The sequence below is a fragment of the Tasmannia lanceolata genome, unplaced genomic scaffold (genome assembly GCF_043159265.1).
Source record: "Tasmannia lanceolata isolate RefF3 unplaced genomic scaffold, GAP_Taslan_0.1 ptg000007l, whole genome shotgun sequence".
NCBI lineage: Eukaryota > Viridiplantae > Streptophyta > Magnoliopsida > Canellales > Winteraceae > Tasmannia > Tasmannia lanceolata.
Genome location: NW_027518684.1, coordinates 20,706,956 through 20,728,353, shown reverse-complemented (window position 1 = coordinate 20,728,353; position 21,398 = coordinate 20,706,956). Strand labels below are relative to the sequence as shown.

General features: G+C 38.6%; 2 protein-coding genes across 2 annotated transcripts; one reads left to right on the top strand and one right to left on the bottom strand.

The window, feature by feature from the left end:
- Positions 1-4,673: 4,673 nt before the first annotated feature.
- On the bottom strand, positions 4,674-8,772 carry LOC143881132 (large ribosomal subunit protein eL36x-like). Its single transcript, XM_077384128.1, has 4 exons — positions 8,655-8,772; positions 5,926-6,030; positions 5,275-5,474; positions 4,674-4,876 (listed from the first exon to the last, which is right to left on the bottom strand). The coding sequence occupies exons 2-4, from the start codon at positions 6,025-6,027 to the stop codon at positions 4,837-4,839; spliced, it is 342 nt and encodes a 113-aa protein (XP_077240243.1). The 5' UTR covers positions 6,028-6,030; positions 8,655-8,772; the 3' UTR covers positions 4,674-4,836.
- A 2,116-nt stretch (positions 8,773-10,888) lies between these two features.
- LOC143882252 (uncharacterized) lies at positions 10,889-20,688 on the top strand. The gene is made up of 6 exons (XM_077385753.1): positions 10,889-11,157; positions 12,358-13,247; positions 18,227-18,285; positions 18,626-18,754; positions 19,110-19,245; positions 20,179-20,688. Exons 2-6 carry the CDS (start codon positions 12,543-12,545, stop codon positions 20,500-20,502), a joined length of 1,353 nt encoding a protein of 450 aa, XP_077241868.1. The 5' UTR covers positions 10,889-11,157; positions 12,358-12,542; the 3' UTR covers positions 20,503-20,688.
- The last annotated feature ends 710 nt before the right edge of the window (positions 20,689-21,398 follow it).

Genomic DNA, 21,398 nt, shown 5'->3' with positions numbered 1-21,398 from the left:
AATGGTGGACCCATCTTTGAACAACGTAGGCCCCGCCCATACCACACCATAGGATAATCCAAACCGTCCATTTGATGGGCCATAAACGTAAATAGGTTGCGTCCCAAAATATTTTTCCATAGGCGGATCCTAGCCCTCCGATCTAAATAGAAACTACATCTTATGCAACCTCTATAGATTGTAGGGTTGTGATCATCCTACGGAAATGATTTTTGGAGCACAACCTATTTACATTGTGGCTCATCAAATGGACAGCTGGGATCATCCTATGGTATGGACAGTACACTTCATTTTCAAAAATAAGGGTGGGGCCTAAATTGGTACGAACCACACCATAGGATGATCCAAACCATGGACGGCTTGGATCATCCTATGTTGTGGACGGTATGCTTCAATTTGAAAAATATCGGTGGGGCCTACGATTGGGCCTTAATGTTAGTGTACGGCCAACTCCATAGATGTTAGTGTACGGCCAACTCCATAGGATTATCCAATTGGGCCTTAATGTTAGTGTACGGCCAACTCCATAGGATTATCCAAACCATGGACGGCTTGGATCGTCCTATGTTGTGGACGGGCCTTAATATTACTTTACGACCAACTCCATAGAATGATCCAAACCATTCATTTGATGGGCCACAATGTAAATAGGTTGTGCCCCAAAATCATATCCATAGGATGATCACAACCCTACAATCTATAGAGGTCGCATAAGATGTAGTTTCTATTTAGATCGGAGGGCTAGGATCAGACCCAAGTCATTTATGCTTAGCCCATCATAAAGACGGTCCAAATCATCAATGTCCAGGGATCTAAAGATCCAAACATCAGATTCAAATGTGAAAAAAAATAAATCAGATATGATTGATACTGCTCACAAATCCTTTGCATTTTAAAGAAAATCACATGGCCAATAAAGCCCAATCAGTGAGTTCCTTCTAAGGATTCATCATAGCAAACTCAGAACCCAAAAAAAAAAACCCTAAACCAAACCCTAAATTCAAAAGTCTATGTGTTTTCTGTTTAAAACCCCTGATAAATAAAACCCATAGATAAACTCCTAATACAGAGTAAACCCTAAAAAGAAATACCCTCAAAACCTAATAACCTCCTCGTTAAGGGCTCATTCATGAAAACGATTTGGGTGTTAACAAGCTTTAATATGCCACAAAGAAGAGAGAAAACCCCTAGTTCTTTAGTCTAACAAGAACAAGACAGATTATAACGAAGAAAGCTGAAGAACAACATAGAAACCCTAAAAAGTGAAGACTAGAGTGAGATGTGGAGATGAAATTAACCATGTGTTTGGTGGGCCCAAAATCATAGGGTTATAATAATGAATCATTTGGCGAGGGGAAGTGATATATTCGCCCCCTTTTCTTCTCCTGGCCAACCCCATCCATGGGTTGGGTACATAGTTAGCAAAACTCTGTTTTATTTTTTTTAGAACGCGTTTTATTGTCGTGCCGTTTAAAACTTTCACAACGAATAAAACTCCATTTTTTGAGGCAAACATTTTAAACACGGTTAAAATGCTTTTAAATGTTTTTTTTGGGCCAACTTTCCAATTTTACCCCGCAATATTTTGTAAATGACAAAAGTCTTAACTCATTTTCTTGTGTTTCCGTTTTTTTTACTACGTTTTTTTTTAGTAGTACCGTATTAATTAAACTCGAATATTTGTCGTCCCATTTTTTTTTGGCAAATCTCATTTTGCTAACTATGGTTGGGTAGGGGTGTTCATTATTCGGTTATAACCGAATAACCGAACCGAACCGAATTGGTTCGGTCGGTTCGGTTTCGGTTTTTTTTTTTTGGAAATTCGGTTATTCAGTTTCGGTTTCGGTTATCTCAACAACAAAAAAATCGGTTAACCGAAATTATGATAAAAACAATTATTTTTTTTAAAAAAAGTGCTATATGGGCACTCCGTAGGATGATCAAAACCGTCCATTTGATTGATCACAACTTAATTAGGGTGTGCTCAAAAAATCATTTCGATTGGATGATCCTAGCCCTCCGATCGAAACCGACATTTTGTTTTTTCCCTCTTTTTCTCACACTATTCGGTTAACCGAAATAACCGAATTTTTTATCGATTCGGTTTTGGTTCGGTTTTTAAAAATTTCAGTTCGGTTTCGGTTACTGAAATTTGATAACCGAAATTATTTCGGTTATCAAATTTCGGTTATTTCGGTTCGGTTATAACCGAATAACCACCCCTAGGTTGGGTGGACTGTGGAGGGAGTAAAAGTGGAGAAATGCTATATTCATTTTCACCCCTTTCTCATCCAAGTTACATTAACATGTCACGAAAGTGCATTTATAATCATATTTAATAGAGAATTAGGCTTGTTTGATTTGGATTTTGAGAACCGATTGTGAGTGCATAACTGATTATTGGACAGAATTATAATCGTTTGTAGGTTGTTGTACGTGTAGATCTCTTCGAACAGACAAGTGCCATGGGAAAACAGTTCAGGACACAACCGGTATTAAAATCCAAACTTACCTCGTCTCGTTACGTCTTGAGAAGTCGTATTTTTCAACACCTTTGGTTGCCACTGGTGGTTGAGGGGGTTGGTTGCCCAAACTCTATAGGGAGAGTTGGCCTTGTGACCTGTTGACTCCTCCCCCGATAGGCCCAGCAGGTGTGGGTAGGAACCTTGGCGCTTTGCTCATGGGTTGCAAGAGGACTTGCTTGTGCATAGACGCACACAACAGGAAATCATACTTCAACTTGTAGGTGTGCCCTAAGGGAGCTTTGGGTGCGGACTGCGAGCTATCCACAGGGATGCTCTAGTTTCTTTGGTCGAGGATGGGGGGCCAAAGACAGTGCATGTTGGGTTGGGTTCCCACATGCATTACGCGTACGGACCGATGGAATGGGCTAGCTATACTATTTGCCTCATGCACCGCGGTACGTCTTGTGGGCAGGCCAATCTCTGGGCCTTCCATGAGTTCGTGCCGAGGCAACCTTGGTTGCCCTCGCGAGGTATACACATTGCGGATCAGTCCATGGGGCATTTTGCTCCTTGGGTCACCAAGCCCCAGCGCTTGGCTTGTACTCCATGGACTTTGCATTGGGCCCCGAGGCCTTACATTCGATGTACTCGTGATGCAGGTTGATCATGAGTGTAGGTATCTAGAAGCGCATGTCAAGATCTGAGCTAAGTAGCCTGTTGAACAGCTTAGAGTTTGTGTGCACATTCGAAGCATCAAGGGGTGTTGGCGTGTAGGGCCTTTAAAGCCTTGCACGATTGAAGGCTTGCCCTAGCATTCGTGCATGTTGGGGCGCGGCACGGGTTATTCCGCTGGTCAAACATTTGTCCCGTGACACAAGGATCTATTACTCACAAGTCTTTCGCATAAGTAGCTAGGGTTGCAAGTTGGATCAGGCTCAACCTGAACCAGACCAGTTCAACCCAGTTTTTACTTGGGTTGGGTCGGGTTAGGGCTGAGGTCTTGCACAACGTAACCCGAACCCAACCTCCACCACCCCTGATTTTACAGTGATTTCTTAGGGTTATTTTTATTTTTATTTATTTATTTGTTTATTTATTTTGTAATTTTCTGTTCGGCCCTAGGTTAACATGAAACCAACCCGACTCAATCCGACCCAATTTGGAAAACCAACAGGTTAGATGGGCTGAGTTAGAGTTGATAAATTTGGAGGCAGGTTAGGTTAGAGATGAGCATCCTCGAACAAAGGCTCAGGTTGGGTCTGATTAGGGTCGAGGAAATGCTATCTCAGGTTGGGCTAGGGTTAAAAAATATTTCATGCACACAACGTACAGGCCTTGTGTAGTACAGTACTAGTACCAAACAATGGAGCACAACACAAGATGGATGACATGGCAACTCTCCGCCCCATTAAGGCCCTATTCCTCTGGGATTTTGAGAGTTGTTTTGGATCCATTAGTGCTTATTGGACTCAAAATAGGGCTTAGTTTCAGTCCAAATAATCAGTTTTGGACAAAATCAATTTTCAAAATCCAAAATGAAGAGTGGCTAAGGTCATCTTTAAGTGACACTTATTGCAATGATGCTGTTTAGGGCGTGTTTGGCAACCATCTAAAAATCGGGTTTTTCCCGATTTTGTAGGCATGTGAAAATGAGTAAAGCCATAAAAATCATTATAATCTTATTCAGAAGCCATGGCCGGTAGTGATCCGTTTCTAAAATTCTCATTTTTAAGTGAGATTTTGCGGCGATTCAGAGTCACTCCACAAATCTCATCAATCCGCTTCTACCCCGCTTCATTTAGCGAGAATGAGAAGCCTTCCCGAACACGCCCGTAGCCCATGTTTGGCTGCCATGGAATATAGGTTTATCCAGGGGGTTGGAGAGGATGAAAACTAAGGCATGAGTGAGGAGGGTAATATTACCGTTATAAAGGGATTTGCTAAGCAGCCTTGCAGAAAGCAATTCGAGGATAGACTGTTGCATGTGAGTAGCCCCCATGAATTAAATGAATAAGACAATCTGAGCCTGTGTGGCTGCTCTCACATGCAACAGTTCATCCCCATTATATACTAGATTTAAAATAGGCTACTGATGTTGGCATTACCAAGTTTTATTTTAATAATTTCAAAAAGTCATCTAGTCTTTTTCTATTTAATTGGCTTCCTATATCTTTTCCAACAATCTGGGTAGAACAAGATGAATCAAGGTAAGAGCAAAATGATGACGGATAATATCATCAATTTTTGTTATATGAAACGATGAAAGATAATAAGAGGTTGGGGGGGGGAATAATTCTAACACACACAGTTAAAAATGAAAAATCTCAACATCCTAGAGGGCATAGCAAGGTAAGAGTTCTGAGAGAATTAACTATAGCACTAACTTTTTCTTCTCTCCAACACCAGCAGACCTGAAAAAAGAAAAAGAAAAAAGAGCACCCAGTCAAAAACTCCATGACCAACAAATGAAAGCTCATACTTAATTTAATTTCTAATAAACAGTGAATGAGATGTTATCACATGAGCAGATCTCCATTAATTTTAGACTAAGTGATCATCTCCCATGATATTAGCACTCATTAAAACAAATTTTATGCCCATTTTTAAGTGGAAAATGGGCATAAAATTTGCAAAATATGGGCACAAAAAATGTTTTACGCCTACGTACATCATACACCATGCATACATAAGCCATGAAAAAAGTGAACTGTTCTGCGTGCATTTGAGTTATCAACTCAACTCAACAAAGCCTTTGTCCCAGATAAATTTGCGTTATCACTGTTAGAAAGAAAAAAAAAAGTTGAATTACCTCATCTTTCTGAGGACATTTGACATCTCCTCACGCTTCTTTTTGGCCCTCTTGTGGGTTCCCAGCTTTCGTTTTGCCACTTTCAATGCTCGCTTGTCTTTTCCGACTTTGAGAAGCTCAGTAATCCTCTTCTCATATGGAGCGAAACCAGCAACTTCTCTGATCAGGTTTCTAACAAAATGAGTCCTCTTACTGGTTTTCTGAATGAACAAAGAAAATCTTTATTAATATATTAACAATACAAATTAAGTATGGGAGTAAGAAACTGAGGTTAAGATCAAGTAATGTTGATATATTCACTAGTGCCCGAGTTTAAAGCTTAATTTATAGCAACACAACAAATTAAATATGTTCACAATCAATTTACCTATAAAAAAGTATGTTCACAATCAAATTACCTACACAGAAGTTGCTAATAAATATTTTACATAGTAATGCAATATTCTATAAGACTCTAAAGCTGATTGTTTAATTTAACCCGTCTGAATATATACACACACGCATGCATGCACACATTCACAGATAGATATCATAGTTACTGCGATAACAATCCTCTGCCATAGCCATCACACTCTTAAAATACATAGTAAAGACATAATAACAACATACGAAACAGAAATATAAGGGAATATCCATGCTACATGAACTTACCCCTTTCTTGTCAGAGGGGCGAGGAGCCAATTCTTTCTTTGTTACAATGTGGCCTTTGTTTAACCCCACAAAGAGGCCAGATTTTGGCTGTGATGGAGCCATTGCCTGCTCCAGTCAATTCAAATCAAATAAGTTGATGTGTGCATGAATACTAACAGAACTGTCAAAATTAATACTAACAGAAGTGTCAAAAGCATTGCTCTGAATATGTCACAGAAATATGTCTCTCTCAAACGCATCAGAAAACTAATAAGAATATAGCAAAAGATAACTTATATAACAAGCACTTACCAACCCTAAATTTCGTCTGATAGAACTAACTCCTAAAAGTCTCACAGCTTAACAAATAGAAGTCATCTAAATATTCTATTTTCAACTAACCCAAAAAACTGGAAAAGAAAAACCATGGAATTTGTCCATGCTCAATTGAAATAAAACTCCCAAGGAAAGGAAGATACATATATCAATTTGATAGATAAAGCTAAGGCCATTCTTTAACCTACACTGGTCGATGTGTATGCTCGGAACAGGCAGTGCACACTCAACTCAACTCAACAAAGCCTTTGTCCCAAACTAGTTGGGATCGGCTAATGAATCCTTTAGAAAATTTTCATGAAGAAGGTGAAAGGATCTACCAGGCTCAAATTCACTAAGTCTAATCCTGACACTAGTTGGGTTCGTCTACATGGATCATTTTCTTCCATTCTATCCTATCCAAGGTCATGTTCCTAGCCCTCAAGTCTTTCCTCACTGTTTCTACCCAAGTTGTATTCGGTCTGCCCCTACCTCTTTTTACTCCATCAACTTGGCACGAGTCACTTCTTCTCACTGGAGCATCCAAAGGCCTATGTTGGATATGCCCAAACCATCTTAAGCGGTGCACACTCAATTTTATCAATTTTTTAAAGGCCGGTGCATCTTATTGTGAAAGAGATCTCATCTGAAGTTCGTAAACATCTAAATATAGATATCACAATCTCTCATTCCAAACGAAAAACAGAAAACTAGATAATAAGAATACTAACATTTAAGCCTCAGGAAATATCAGAATCATGAAGAACTCAATAGATTATAAGAAAAACAAAGCCATTATGATCCAGGTGGATCGTGGCTAAGAGCAGGCCTTGATTGGAGGTGCCACACGCAGATAAAAAAAACGTAAGGACAGGTGCCTTTTTTGGCCACGGCTGACGTCGTGGGTTTTTGACACACTGAACGGTGACTAAGAAGTTGGCAAGCTGGGAGACTCAGCATGTTACCTGGACTAAGGTATAGCAGTCCCCACACGTGTGGGCTGTAGGAGGTGGTTCGATGCCAAGCAAAATCGTATTCAGGTGAGATTCCTAAATGGTAACTTCACATGAAGTTGAAAAGCACCGGAGAGAGGAAAAACAACCAAGTTGCTTTTGGTTCTTTGACTTCAATAATGGGGATTGTGTTCAATTAAAAGAAGGATCCTAAGGAATACTTCATTTGTGAATTTGCAATTCAGTTTGCAAGATTCATGTGTTAGTTTGCAATTCAGTTTGCAAGACTTCATGTGTGAATTTGCAATCGGTTTACAAAGATTTTGTTCGAAGGAAGACTTAATGTGTGAGCTTGCAAGAATCAAAAAGCAAAGACGTAATGAAATTCGGTTACCTGAAAATTAGGAGATAGGAAGAGTTTTATTTAGAATATGATTAGGAAATGTAGGATCTATTTTTCTATTCAAAGTTCAGATGTAGGATCGGTTTTGTTATTCTTGAAACCATGGGGTTTTTATAAATTGAAAGCCTTGTGCTGCTTTGGGATCTCCAACCGAAAGTTACCTCCAAAACTAAGATTGTAGGCTGTGTCGATTCAACAAAAGTGTTTGAAAATGCAAATGTGAGTTAAAAAGAGGTTAAAGCAAATCCTAGTCGACTCAGTGTGACACGGTCAAGTACTTAGTTGACACAGCTGAGTAATCTGTTGACGCAGCATAACTTAGGAGAATCAAAGGGAGCTTTGATTGATTTCATAGGGCAACACGGTCTCAGACAAGAACACGTCCAACGTAAAAAGGAGTCTACTCAGGGGAGTCCACGATGATGCTGGGAGTTTTAAAAGTATGCTACAAAAACCCAATATTGTTTGATTCCTATAAGCCATTGATGCGTAAGAAGGATCTGCTTCATTGAATCATGGATCAAGTGCTATCAAAGCCACTGGATTTTTCAGCACCTAAACGCAGTTTGGATTACATTACATCTCCGAGAACCTCACAAATAGAACAATAGCTTATATATAAAAAATCCATATAACATCTTAACATCTTAATAGAAAAAAGATCTAAAAACATAAGTACTCTAACACAAACCAGAGAAGTTCGTAAATCTCATGAAATTAGGAAAGAAAAGCAATAACAAATCAAAAAATTATGCCCAAATCAAAGTCATTACATCTCTAAGAGCTTTGCAAATAAAAAACACAGATAAAAAGTCTAATTACAACAGATCGAGCAATGAATCTATTATTTCAACATATTGAACGATAGATAACGATCTAAGAGGGGGGAAATTCCATATTAAATCTCAAACGAGTAAGAAAAATCACACAAAAATACGAAAACAGAACCAGATTTCACGCCGGTAGGGTAAAATCAATACATTCCGACAAGATTAGAAGCACCTCTATTAGAAAATGAACAAAAAATACAACGGGAATGGAAAATCAATGAGAATAAAGTTAGGGTTTTGGTTTTTTACCTTGCAAAGAGGAGACCAAACAGAGGCTGAAGAATAATGCTAGGGTTTTGGGCTTCCACTCAATTTATATGAAAACAATATGCGGAATATTAAAAAAAGAAGAAGGGTATTTTCGTCTTTTTTGCTTTGTCTTTAACGTGGAGGAAATACGAGCGGGCCTGTTTGATGATCCACACCGTTCATTTGTTGGGGAAGGAAGAATTCACAGATTGAGGGGTTAGGATCGTCTGATAAGGGAGATTTTTGGGACAAGAACCAATCTCTGATGGGGCCCACCAAATAACTGGCTTATATATTAACAAGTGGGCCCCTTCTCCTTTTGCCAACTAATATTTTCCAAAGGAAAACTAGGCCACTGTCCCACCACATGGCCTTAGAATAATATAGACCCTTGTATATGGTGAAGTCAAGTATTTTTTCAAAAAGTATGGTGGGACCCATTTCATTGGACGATCCAAACCGTTCATTGTTGGGCTACAATATGAATTGGTTGTACTCTGAAAATCATTTCCGTATGATTATCCTAACCTGTTAAAGGGGTAATCTTGCTAGATTAGGAAGCTAGATTAAATTAGTAATTATGTTAGATTAGAATATTCTACCAATATCTCTTTCCATGTTTACTATGATCTTCTTTCTATGTTTATCATCTAAGTGCTCAATATAAGCACTACTTGATTCTCTTGTAATCACATCCCTCCGATCTGTAGAGGTTTCTATAATGTGCAACCTAATGCGAGTTCAGAACTAATTATTGGACTCAAGATTAAATGCAAATTTAATCTTGAGTGGGTCTGGGTCACGCCCTGGTACCCGTGGGCATGGTTTTAAATTTCGACCGAAATCAGAAATTTCGGATTTCGGTGGAGACCGACACCGAAACCACTAAAAATCGAAATGGTCATTTATTTCGGTCGAAATTTAGGTTTTTCCGAAATTTGACCCAAAAAAATCTATTTTTTAAAAATTAATTTAATATTTCACTGAAATTTCGACCGAAATTTAATATTGAATAAAATATTGATTTCGACTTTTGTACCAGATTTCAACCGAAATCTTGAAATTTAAGGGTCCGAAACTGGTACCGAAACCGAAACTAGGGTTAGGTTTTTTTTTTTTTTTTTTTCTTTTTTTTGGGGGGGGAGGGGTTCAATGTTCATGTGATAACTGATGAAAATTTTGGCCACCCTGATAGCTTCAATCATGGCCTTTGTATTGTTGGACACCCTCAATTCAGTTTTGCTACATGCTGAATTTCAAGCTCTCATCTCTATTGTTCTGTGTATTTCTTACTCTAGCCGTGCTATTGGTCATTTTCTTTTAAGATGCTTCTATTTCTCTCAAAAAACGGTTGGGTAATAAGGTTGGACAAAGAATTTTGAATCCTTCAGTCACTCCGGAGGGGGAGGGACTGTTGCCAGGTCAGTTGGCACGTGATACTAGAATGTGTTTATGGAATTTTTAGCAAAACTGGTTTCTTTATAATCGCTGCCCTTGCCTGTAGTTCGTAGCACTGCCTGAAATTACTGAATTAATCGCTGCACTTGCCTGCATTTTCTATGGGATTATAATCCATAGAAAATGAAACGCCGTTGCCGCAAAAGTTTTTCTTTTTTAAATTAAAAATATATTTGTTGGGTTATCTTGGGTCTGGGTTAGTAAAAAGCCTACCCGAAGAACTGCGGGTATTTTTTTTACCCGTACCCGCTGGGTGCCTACGCTCGTGGGCGCCCTATCCGTTTGCTGGGTCTACTTTACGTCAGTCTTTACCTCGCTCATAAGTTCATAACAGAAAGAAAAGAAAAGAAACACCGTTACTAACTGAGAATTGTTAATACGCTCCTGATATTGGCACTACCAACTTTTGATAATTGCACTAACTTACCTTGTCCTTTTTTTAATTAATCGGCTACCTAGGGCTTTTTGTGAATTGCCCGGCAAATCCCTTGTAAGTAAACCTTTGACAGCTGGTTATGAGAAGACAAGACAAGTTAGTGCAATTATCAAAACAGGGTAGTGCGAATATCAAATCAATAACTTGAAATGACAGAATTACCCTTTAATGGCATGGAAATTACAGAAATAGGATTTTTTCCCTCTGTGGTAATAATGTTTGAAAGCGTCTAGAATCTAGGAATGTAGTCGATTTTGCAGGATGGATTTGTCTATTTACCCTCTGTTGAATTTTTGACTTGTAGGTTTGTCTTTGTTTCTTTCTTTTAGTTGAGAGTAAGAGGTTGAAAAAGCCAAAAATAAAAGAAAAAAAAGAAAATACTTTTCACAATCACACATACTATTCAAATTTCTATAAACAAATCCAACTAACTCGCAGTTTTATAAATTCTCAATTTGATAAGAAACCCAACACTCTCCATAGAAAGGGATTCACAATTTTCCTCAGTTTTGTTCAAACCCACAAAACCCTACTTGCTGGTTTGGATTTCTGAGCGTGTTGCCAAAGCATCAGTTGGGCAAACTGCAAATTTCCATTGATTTTTACTCAGTAAGATCTCTCACATACAAAACCCAATTTTTGTTTTTCAGTATAACCCTTTTTTTCTTTTTCAGTTCCAACTTCAAAACTCACACTCTTCTTCCATTTTAGAATCCCTTTACTTCATTCTTGAAATACCCTTATGTTCTGATCCCTAGTTGAATTCTTCTTCATAACTTCAATACCCATCTCATATATTGCAATACCCATCTCTCCTTTTTATCCCAAAACCATATCCCCACATTTTTCTATAGAAGAACCCTTTTCTGAAACTTAAAATTCTACCATTCCCCTCACCAAAAACCCACCTCCAATTTTCACCACCATGCACCCACATTTTCTATAGAGGAACCCTTTTTCTGAAGCTCCAAAATTTTACCATTCCACCAGCTCCCACCCCCCGTCCCTCTTCCCCAACAAACACCACCACACTCTCACACACGCGCCCGCGCACACACTATAGTTTCAAAACTCATTGTTGACTCCCCCACTACCACACTCTCACACATGCGGGTGCACGCACACTATAGTTTCAAAACTCATGGTTGACTCCTCCAAGTCAACTCCTCTTGGCCGCGTTCTCTCTGAATCCACATTTTACCCTACAAAGTCAATCAAAACTCCTTTGTATCAGCCCATTACTCGGACGTGTCGTACCGAGTCGACTAGGATTTGCTTTGGCCGCATTTTGACACACACACACACCAAAAATCCACCTCCAATTTCCACCACCATACCCCCACATTTTCTACAGAAGAAACCTTTCCTGAAACTCCAAAATTCTACCATTCCAAACTCAATGTTATGCGTCTCCTTCTAGCATAAATGCAGCAAACATTACCTTCTGCTCATCTGTACAACCCATGGCTTCAAAGATCTTCTTTTTTTTCTTTTGACAACATAGGGTACCCCACCCCAATTTTTAGGAAGGGACTATTCCCTACGGATGCGCGCGATGCGCGCAATCACCCGTAAACCACGCTCATCGGGTAAGCCCGGGGGGATTTGAACTCGCGTCAATGGGGAGCATACCCATGACTTTAAGCCAAAGAGCCAGACCCGTACTGGTTTGGCTTCAAAGATCTTCTCTACTTGCATAATCCACCTTTCTGCCTCTAGGGCTCTAGGCAGACCCTTAAAAGATGGTGGATTTAACTTCTTGAATTTCTCTATAGCTCTGATCATGTCTATCTTATTTTACATGTGCAGGAATATTTTGTTCTGCTTGTGGATGCATAATTTCAGCTCTATCACCCAAAGCTCAAAAGCCCCACACCCACACCCAAAACTCACCTTCAATTTCCACCACCATACCCCCATATTTTTATATGGAGGACATCCACCACCAAAGCCCACCTCCAATTTCCACCACCATGCTTGATTAGTATCCCCCCATGTCCCTCGCTTGTGGCATCCCTCTCCTTGAATGCTTCTACTGCCTGGCATGTACACGCTGGGCATGGAAGCGATGTCTCCACACGGCAGGCCATGAAAGTGAGAACTGGGGCCTTGCATCGGCCGAAGAATTCGAACCCGTCCCCCGACTCTGCCGCCTAATCCTCTCTGTCTATGAAGACGACCTCCGCAACCCCCTATGGGCTCCCCCTGGTGGATATGGCATCAATCCCGATTGGGTAATTCATCGAAAAACCTACGAAGACACCCAAGGCCGAGCCCCTCCTTACATAATCTACCTTGATCACAAAAATGCTGATATAGTCCTTGCCATAAGAGGCTTTAATATGGTGAAGGAAGGCGATTATGCGGTTTTATTGGATAACAAGCTTGGGCAGAGGAAATTCGATGGTGGATATGTTCATAACGGGCTCTTGAAGGCTGCGGGTTGTGTTTTGGATGCAGAGTGTGAGGTTTTAAGGGAATTGGTGGAGAATCATCTGAATTTTACTCTGACACTTACTGGGCATTCACTAGGGGCTGGGGTGGCAGCACTGTTGGCAATGGTGGTTTTGCAAAACCGCGACCGGTTGGGGAATATAAATAGGAAGAGGATAAGGTGTTTTGCTATTGCACCTGCAAGGTGTATGTCACTGAATTTGGCTGTGAGATATGCTGATGGGATCAATTCCGTTGTGCTCCAGGCAAGTTCATGTGGTTTGTAGTTTCTTTCATTGTAGGTTTTTTTTGTTACTCTAGGTGTCTGGATGGATTAGGAGGAAGCTTGCAATAAAACCAGGTTAGTTGTTGTGAAAAAACAAATTACTCGAAAAGCGTAAGTTGTTAGAGCTGGCACTATTGAATTACTTATACTTCAACACTCTCCCTCACATGTGGCCCCTCTTTTTTGGGCTGGCCTTACACGTGGCACCTCTTTTGGGTTGGCCGTACATGTGGATTTTTAATGTCATTGAGCTGTTGGGTTTTAAACCCAGGACCTTCCGTGAGGCAATAGCTCTGATACCATGGGAAAAAACCAATTATTCCAAAAGCTTAAGTTGTTAGAGTTGGCATTATTTAATCATTTATACTTCAACAATCCTAAAAATTATGATTGGACCTTGATCTCATTTTCATGTTCCATTGGAAGTTAAATTGTGTTTGCATTTGTTTGGCAATGAAACTAAGAAAGTTTCGATGCTTTGGTTTTCTTTGCTGTTATCCCATTAATGTTACTGGCACTTGTTATCCTGTTCATGTTACTAGTACAATGTACTATTATTGTGGTTGTTACTGAATTTTGAACTAATTTGAACAAATCCTACTCTTTATAGATTACTTAATGATAGCATTAAATTATGCTCTCTGAAATGATCTTCCTATATGTGTCTATAAACTTCAAACTGCTTGTATTCTACCTGAAATCCCAAGTGTATACTTTTGAACTTTAGTATACACCCCACATTTATCTTAGCCTAAGGGCATGTTTGGCAACCACGAAAAATATCCCACGGAATATTCTTGGGCTCAGTCATGAGAGATGGGCAGGAAAGGGAGAGACTTGAGAGGGTGGGAATGAGGGGAGGGCGAAAAGCCCTGAAAACAAGGGGAAAATCTCTGAAAACAAGGGGAAAATCTATTTTAAGTAGGGACTTTTTGCTCACTGTTTTTAGGGATTTCTTATGATCTCTCAATGCTTTCTCCACCACCGCTCTCAAGCCACCTCTCCCTCCTCCACTCATCTCTCACACCTGAGCCCTCGAATATTCCATGGAATAAATTTTCAATGTTGCTAAACACGCCCCCAAGTATTTATGAAATGTATTGAAGTGTTAATTTGATCCAATCCTACTCTCTCTAGGTCACTTATGGGTAAACAGTGCCTATTTAGCTAAGAGATCTTACTAGATATGAATGTAGACTTGTGCAATTTCTATTTTTCTTTTTAACTAAGAATTACTGTTGAATTAATTTACATCGGAAACTTATCTTAATCTAAGTATTTATTTAATTTTATACAAGTGATCATGTTTAATCTGAAATTATTGAAAGTGGTTTTGTAGCTCATCTCAATGTAAAATTCTTTGGCGTAACTAGAGTTTATTGAATTAGTCAACTTGTAGAGACCGTCTGCCTGAGATCTCTAAACCAAAGGGTATAAAGCTTTCTGTTGCTAATATAAGTGCACGTCTTTGTTAGAATGTTATTAGTTACTAAACTACTTGTTCATTTCATATACTGTATGAATCACCATTATCTGCCCCCGCCTTCCCCTACAATAATAGCAGTATCATTGTTATTAATTGATATTAAGGAGAAGCACCCTTCACCCCAAAGTGCTTCTATAATAAACTGATAATCTCTATGCTCCATCAAACTTGAGCAGTTGGATAACATATTCTTTCACCACAATTAGCTAGGAGGATCATGGTGGCTTATATAATACATATACTTGCTTGGTTCCAGCATTCCCTTGCAATGATCATGTGCAATAGAATCTCCTGTAAAGTAGAAAAAAACTATATTTCTAAAAAAATATATTACATGTGCATGTTCGCTTCAATTTTTTTTTTATCTGTGAGTTATTCTTGCTCAGTCTACTGATTAAAGAAGTCAGATTTTTTTCATTTTAAAAATTAACTATTTTATTTATTTTTCCTTTAAATTTCCATGATTATATTGTACTCCGTTATATTGTACATTCTTCATGAAATTAATGAATTCAGTGACTTTTGCCCTACATTTTGTGTTTATTTGAAGCATATGTATATGCGGCTGTATGTATTTTCAGTTTAAAATGGATCTTATTGTTCCAGACATGTGTGATAACACATGTTAAACCTTATTGATAGTCATCTTGCTTATGTGATGGTTTCTAAGCATACATTTGTGCTTATTGTACCATTTTCTAAAGTTTCATCTTAAATTTTCATCATTTGTATGCATTTCCATAAATTTCTGTTATTTAGACGATTTCTACCGAAACCGGTATGTTTCCATTTCTGTGGCGACCAAAATACATGCCGAAATCAACATTTAAAACCTTTGTTTCTATTGTTACATTTTGTTTAAAAAATTTATTAGTTGATATTAGCTCGGGTGTTTATAATGAAAGGTGAACTCCATAGTCATGCGATGTGTTCTGTGGGCTAACATAATTATACGATTCAATCAAAATGCCATTATGGGAGAATATATCATTACAGAAAAGAGTCATTGAAATCCTGTCATGTGCGCCCATCAATAAGCAGTCTACCAAGAATCAATATTACTTAGGCACCATTCACACGATAAAAAACTTGAGGTTAAATTATCAGTGCATCATTGTAACATGGTTTTAGTGCTTTTATTATTTTCATATGTTTAAAAATTCAGACTTAGCCATGGACTCACCAAGCAGCCTGGTTGAGGTGAACAAGTCTCTCTTGGGCCATGTGGAGTTTTCCAAGTTTTTTATTGACTCTGTAGGGATAAAAGCAACTCACCTGAATCAATAATTTACAAAGTGAATCTTAGAATCGAGCTTTCTTTGAAAAACCTAACCCGTCAATTATCATATGAATGTATTACATGTGTGTATTTTTCTATCTTGCAAATAATATTTAACAGATAACAGTTGTATATATTTCATATACATATCTTTTACTTCACAAGTCACATACTTTATGTTGTACGCATATTATCGGTTTATTATGTGCATGTACTTTATATAAAAAAAATTGTTATGACATTCTTATCTATGAATGCTATTGTGTTATAAAAATTATATTATCTACTAAATTAAATAACATTTTTTTGTGGTTAATTTGTAATTAGAGTTTCCTTTACTTTCCCTATGCTTTTGTAGCAAGGACATGCCAGCGTAGTCCCGATTGTTTTAACTCGGTGATTGCAACTCACCAAAACATGTCAAACGCTAACACCCATAGCTCTATCTGTTTAACACTCTCAAGAATGATGTGAAACACCAATTTTTGGCCTGATAAAAAGTTTAAGAAAAGTGAGTCTAGGTATACATCTGTAAGACAAACAGTACCATCAAATGATTCCATAGTCCATACTCATGAAATGGGTATTGATTATGACATGCTTTGTTTGTTCATAGATACTTGAGTTCTGAGCCATCTTAATCATTTATAGGGGAGTAGTCAGACGAAATTCAAGCTTAGAAAGTAATTAACAGCGGCAGATATCAACCGGTAAACATCGTTTGTTGTTAAATTGATTTTGGAATTGGGAAAATTTTCTGGTTTCTAACATTTCCTAGCTCCTTGAGACATGATTATTTTGTTGTTTTGTAACTTTTGTTGTGTATCAGTGGCATCATTGTGATGGGAGATGAATTTGGTTCCCTTATCGTGTAAAGTTCATTGCAGCAAATTTAAAAATGATCTTGGTCTATTCAAAATTCCAAATGCTTCTCTGAGCTGAATATAGCTTTCTCTGAAAGGGCATATGATTATGCCTGTGTGTATTATACGGATATCATCAAGCTTTCATCTGCATCTATAAATGCTAAGGAGGAATTCATTCTCCGTAGCACTCTTATTGGACCAGAGTCGAAAGCACGCGTGATGTGTTGTCGCCCAGTTTAGCTTCCAAAAGGCATAACTTGGGCTATGGTTGCCAGAATGGGTCTTATAATATACTCTTGGAAAGTGGACGGCGAGCCCCGCAGGAGTGCCAACATTGGCAGTTCAGAAGCCTCACAAAAGGAGATCGTTTTGAGGTTCAAATTTGAGTCTGAAGTCAACACTTACTAATTTTAGCAAGTTTTCATTTTGCGTGTTGGGTATCCCAATAGGTTGGATTTACTTTAATTGTTGATTTAAGTTTTAGATGGGGTTGAATTTTACTATTTTTAGAAAGTTGTGTGTTACTATTTTTGGAAAGTTAACTATTTTTAATTAGTGTGAAAATTGGATTAAGTTTGGAGTTGGTTGGATTAGGAGTCTTTTCTGCTTATGCAAGTCATGTGAACTACTTTGATTATTATCAATGAAATTTCATCTTTTTAGGGAATTTTGTTTCTCAGCTCCTTTTGGATTTAAAGATCTCTTTTCAAGGTTGGAGGCAGTGATCTTCACCTTCTTTTCTACTATGTCCACCTTTTCATATATGCAATGGCTATCAAAGTTCACTTAAATGCTGCATGTAACACCATTCTTGTGAGAGGATTGGGGATGACCTATACTGACGTGGACTGTGCTGTTAACACTTAACACTCCCTTAGATCGCTGTTCAATTGCAGCTAGATCGACATTATCTGAATTTCGAAGGGCTCATGCAAATAAGTGAAGTTGTTCAGCATAGCGAGTCTATATGCTTTCAATATTAGAAAGAATAAGTATGATAAAAATCTCATATTTCCATGCCTCTGTTTCTCTGGACAGGTTCATTTTTCTTATTGATACAATAAATGTTCAAAAACTTACTGATCCTCTTCGACCTTGTCTGATCCATTCAGGCTTCAAGTTCTTAGTCTCAACCTAGGATTAGTAAGACTGTCCTGGGTCCATCGTCAACTTGTCTGAGTTGGACTTTTCTAAAGACCAATTTCCGAGCGAGTCTGCATTTTTTAACATTGGATAGTCATGCTAAATGACATGTTAAATTGTTTATTATTCTGATTTCCTTGTTGCTATATGTGCTTTGAGTGCTGATCATAATTACTGTGACACAGGATGATTTCTTACCTCGGACCGCTACTCCCTTGGAAGACATGTTCAAGTCAGTTTTCTGGTAAATGGTGACCTGCAACTTATTTTACAGTTAGGGTGTCTTTGCAATTTCTCATTGATATAAGAACCCTCATTGATGTTAAGAATTAACAAGAGAAAAATGCAGCTAACATGACTAATCCGAATTCAACTCTTGCTGCCTAAAAATTACTCTAATATTGAATCCGATTTTTTTTGGAATGTGCTTGTTGGTAATTGTTCAGAGTGAGATTTTTGAAAATGATGCTTTGTTACAAAGAATTTAATTATGCTGCCTTAAACAATGGGTATTCCCTTATAGTTTGAAAATTTATCTTGAGTGTTTACATATGTGAGAGGTTGATGGGTTTTCTTTTGTACAGCTTACCATGCATATTATGCCTGAGATGTATGAAAGATACGTGCATACCAGATGAGATGATGCTCAAGGATCCAAGGAGGTTATACGCACCTGGTCGACTCTATCACATTGTCGAGAGAAAACCATTCAGGTAATCAATAATGAACATGCGCTTCTGCACCAGGGGAGGTGGTGTTTGGCTACTTAGAATTAGCAAGTTTCAAAAAGCTATTTCTTAAGTAAAGTCAATTGATAAATTCCCATCATTATCGTGAGAAAATAATGATTAAAAAGTTTATGTATTCTTGAGAGTTGAGGATCATTTATGGTTAGTAGGAGAATCTTGCATAATCCAAGATCTCAAAATTATGATTCAGATGTTTATTTATTCTTGAGCATCATTTATTATTCTCAATATGATTAGTGGGAGAATCTTGCTTAACCCCAAATCTCAAAATTATGATTCGGATGTTTATGTATTCTTGGCTTTCATTTATGGGTTGCAGGTGTGGAAGATTTCCCCCTGTCGTTAGAACGGCAGTGCCGGTGGATGGGAGGTTTGAGCACATTGTTCTTTCTTGCAATGCTACTGCTGACCATGCCATTATTTGGATAGAGAGAGAAGCCCAAAGGGCCCTAGATGTAAGTCTTGACTTTTTCCAATGAGCTCATAGTTATTCTTTCATTTCTATAATGGATGCTTCTCAAGTCTGGTGAGAAATTGATAAGAAACCATGGTGCAAACTTCCAAGGCAATATTTTATGGGCAATGATGCTGTGACACCTAAATGAGACACAACCATGTGACATGACATGATCTGGGCTGCTTATCCAGTGGGCCGCACTGGAGATTCCATTGACTAAAAGCCCCGTCTTGGTGGACAATCCTAACCATCCGATCAAATCCAGTCACAGGACTTGAATGTGCACTGTTTTTGAACTTGTTAACCATCCATTTGCAAGTCACCTATCTTGACTCTTGCTCGTCCCATGAGTGCGGTTTCTAGGCTATATCATATCCACATTTGGATCCATTGGATGAATGTTCCAAATCATGTGGACGGAGTGAACGGGCACATCTCATGAGTTATCTTATATAGGTGCATCTTATAGTATCATTCCCAATTTTGGATTGCAGGGCAACATACCAAAACCTTCATTTTTCATCTATTTGACCACTGCCCACCCTATTTTCCTCCAGTTGGATGAGGTTTTATAGCTTGAAATTCTAGGATGACCCAAGTCTGATATGACAAACAACTTGGTCAAGTTCTCTATCACATCTTTTGAGTTTTAAAATTCCATGATTTAGTCTGATTTTTCAAGTACTCAAAGAGAGGCTTTTTTGGGCTATGAGTAAACTGAGTTACTCCAACTCAACCCAAGTCAATTAAGTTGAGGCAGCTCAATGAACTTTTTAATTACATGACAGGGATCCTTAACCATATTTCCATGGCACCCTCAAAATTACCATGTTTAGTGAAATACAGAAGGCAGCTGTGTTACACACTTCTTATAGCTCTCAAAACTCAAGTAATTTCGTCTTCTGATGAAACTGAAATGTTCTTAACTTAGTTGATGATGGAGAAGGAGCGTATTATGGAGATTCCAGCAAAGCAAAGAGTGGAACTACAGGAGTATCTTGCAAGAGAACACAGCAAGGAATACAAAGAAGCACTCCGGCGAGCAGTGACATTGTCCGTCCCACATGCTTACTCGCCTTCGTATGGGACTTTCGATGAAACCGGCAGCGAGAAATCCAGTAGCATGGGAGAGGGCTCAATGGGTTCATCTTTGAAGGGCCCACAAAGGGAGAGCTGGGATGAATTGATCGAGCGTCTATTCGAGAAGGACGAATCGGGACACATGGTGTTCAAGCAATCCCCATCAGAAAGATGATGTAAGAAATACATACATTCATTTATTATTTTTGATTTGATTGTGTTTAAATAAAAATGATAAAAGGTGATTGTGTATGAAAATCTTCCTATTCCTTGTCCAATTCAAAATTGTCTTGGAATTGACCATTGGGATTTCAAATCTCTGCTAGTTTGGGAAGATTTTGGATATGGTTACTGTGGCTAATATTTTCTGTTGCTGAGGTCAAATGGGGTCCATTTTGCCTATTGAATGCTGGTCTTTCAGTTGATTTTTGCCATCCATTTGAAGGCCATTGATCAGAGGATCTGTGGCTCCTTGGTCAATCTAGAGCCACCAGATGGATGGTCAGGATCATCTGAGAACCAAGATTGCTTAAATCATAAGACCCTGAGGTTTCACATTGAGCAAATAGAAGACCGGTTTCAAGTACCATACACATGCTTCATGTAAGGCAATAGTTTCTGCTAGACTACCTGAATTGATTATGTGAGGACAATCCTCCTTTTCCTATCCATGATATTTGCTTAGAGAGGAACCTAACTCCCATGATATTTTAGCCTGAGTTATTCAATCGCTTCTCATTCATTCTTTTTTGAAAAGATTCGCTTCTCATTCATCTTTTTCTGGAAGGGGCTGAAACAGGTGGAACGGAATCACACGGACTCGGCTTTGTTTCCATAGAAAAATAGGGGTGCAACTCAGGTCGGGTTGGATCGGGTTGAGGCTAAACCTAGCCCAACCTGAGTTAGCATTCCCTCAACCCTAACACGACCCGTGTTAGCATTCCCATAACCCTAACCTGAGCCAACCCGATGAGATGGTCAACCCTAAGACAACCCGCCTCTAAATCTCTCAACCCTAACCCAACCCATCTTACCCGAAATCAGGTTGGGTGGGGTTTGGGCTCACCTAGG

Excerpts from the sequence above, each read along its gene's own strand:
- LOC143881132 (XM_077384128.1), bottom strand. The coding sequence starts at position 6,027 with ATGGCTCCATCACAGCCAAAATCTGGCCTCTTTGTGGGGTTAAACAAA. Across the intron at positions 5,475-5,925 it reads GCCCCTCTGACAAGAAAGGG|AAAACCAGTAAGAGGACTCA; the intron begins GTAAGTTCATGT and ends TTGTTCATTCAG. Across the intron at positions 4,877-5,274 it reads AATGTCCTCAGAAAGATGAG|GTCTGCTGGTGTTGGAGAGA; the intron begins GTAATTCAACTT and ends TTCTTTTTTCAG.
- LOC143882252 (XM_077385753.1), top strand. The coding sequence starts at position 12,543 with ATGTCCCTCGCTTGTGGCATCCCTCTCCTTGAATGCTTCTACTGCCTG. Across the intron at positions 18,755-19,109 it reads GTCGAGAGAAAACCATTCAG|GTGTGGAAGATTTCCCCCTG; the intron begins GTAATCAATAAT and ends TATGGGTTGCAG. Across the intron at positions 19,246-20,178 it reads AAGCCCAAAGGGCCCTAGAT|TTGATGATGGAGAAGGAGCG; the intron begins GTAAGTCTTGAC and ends TTCTTAACTTAG.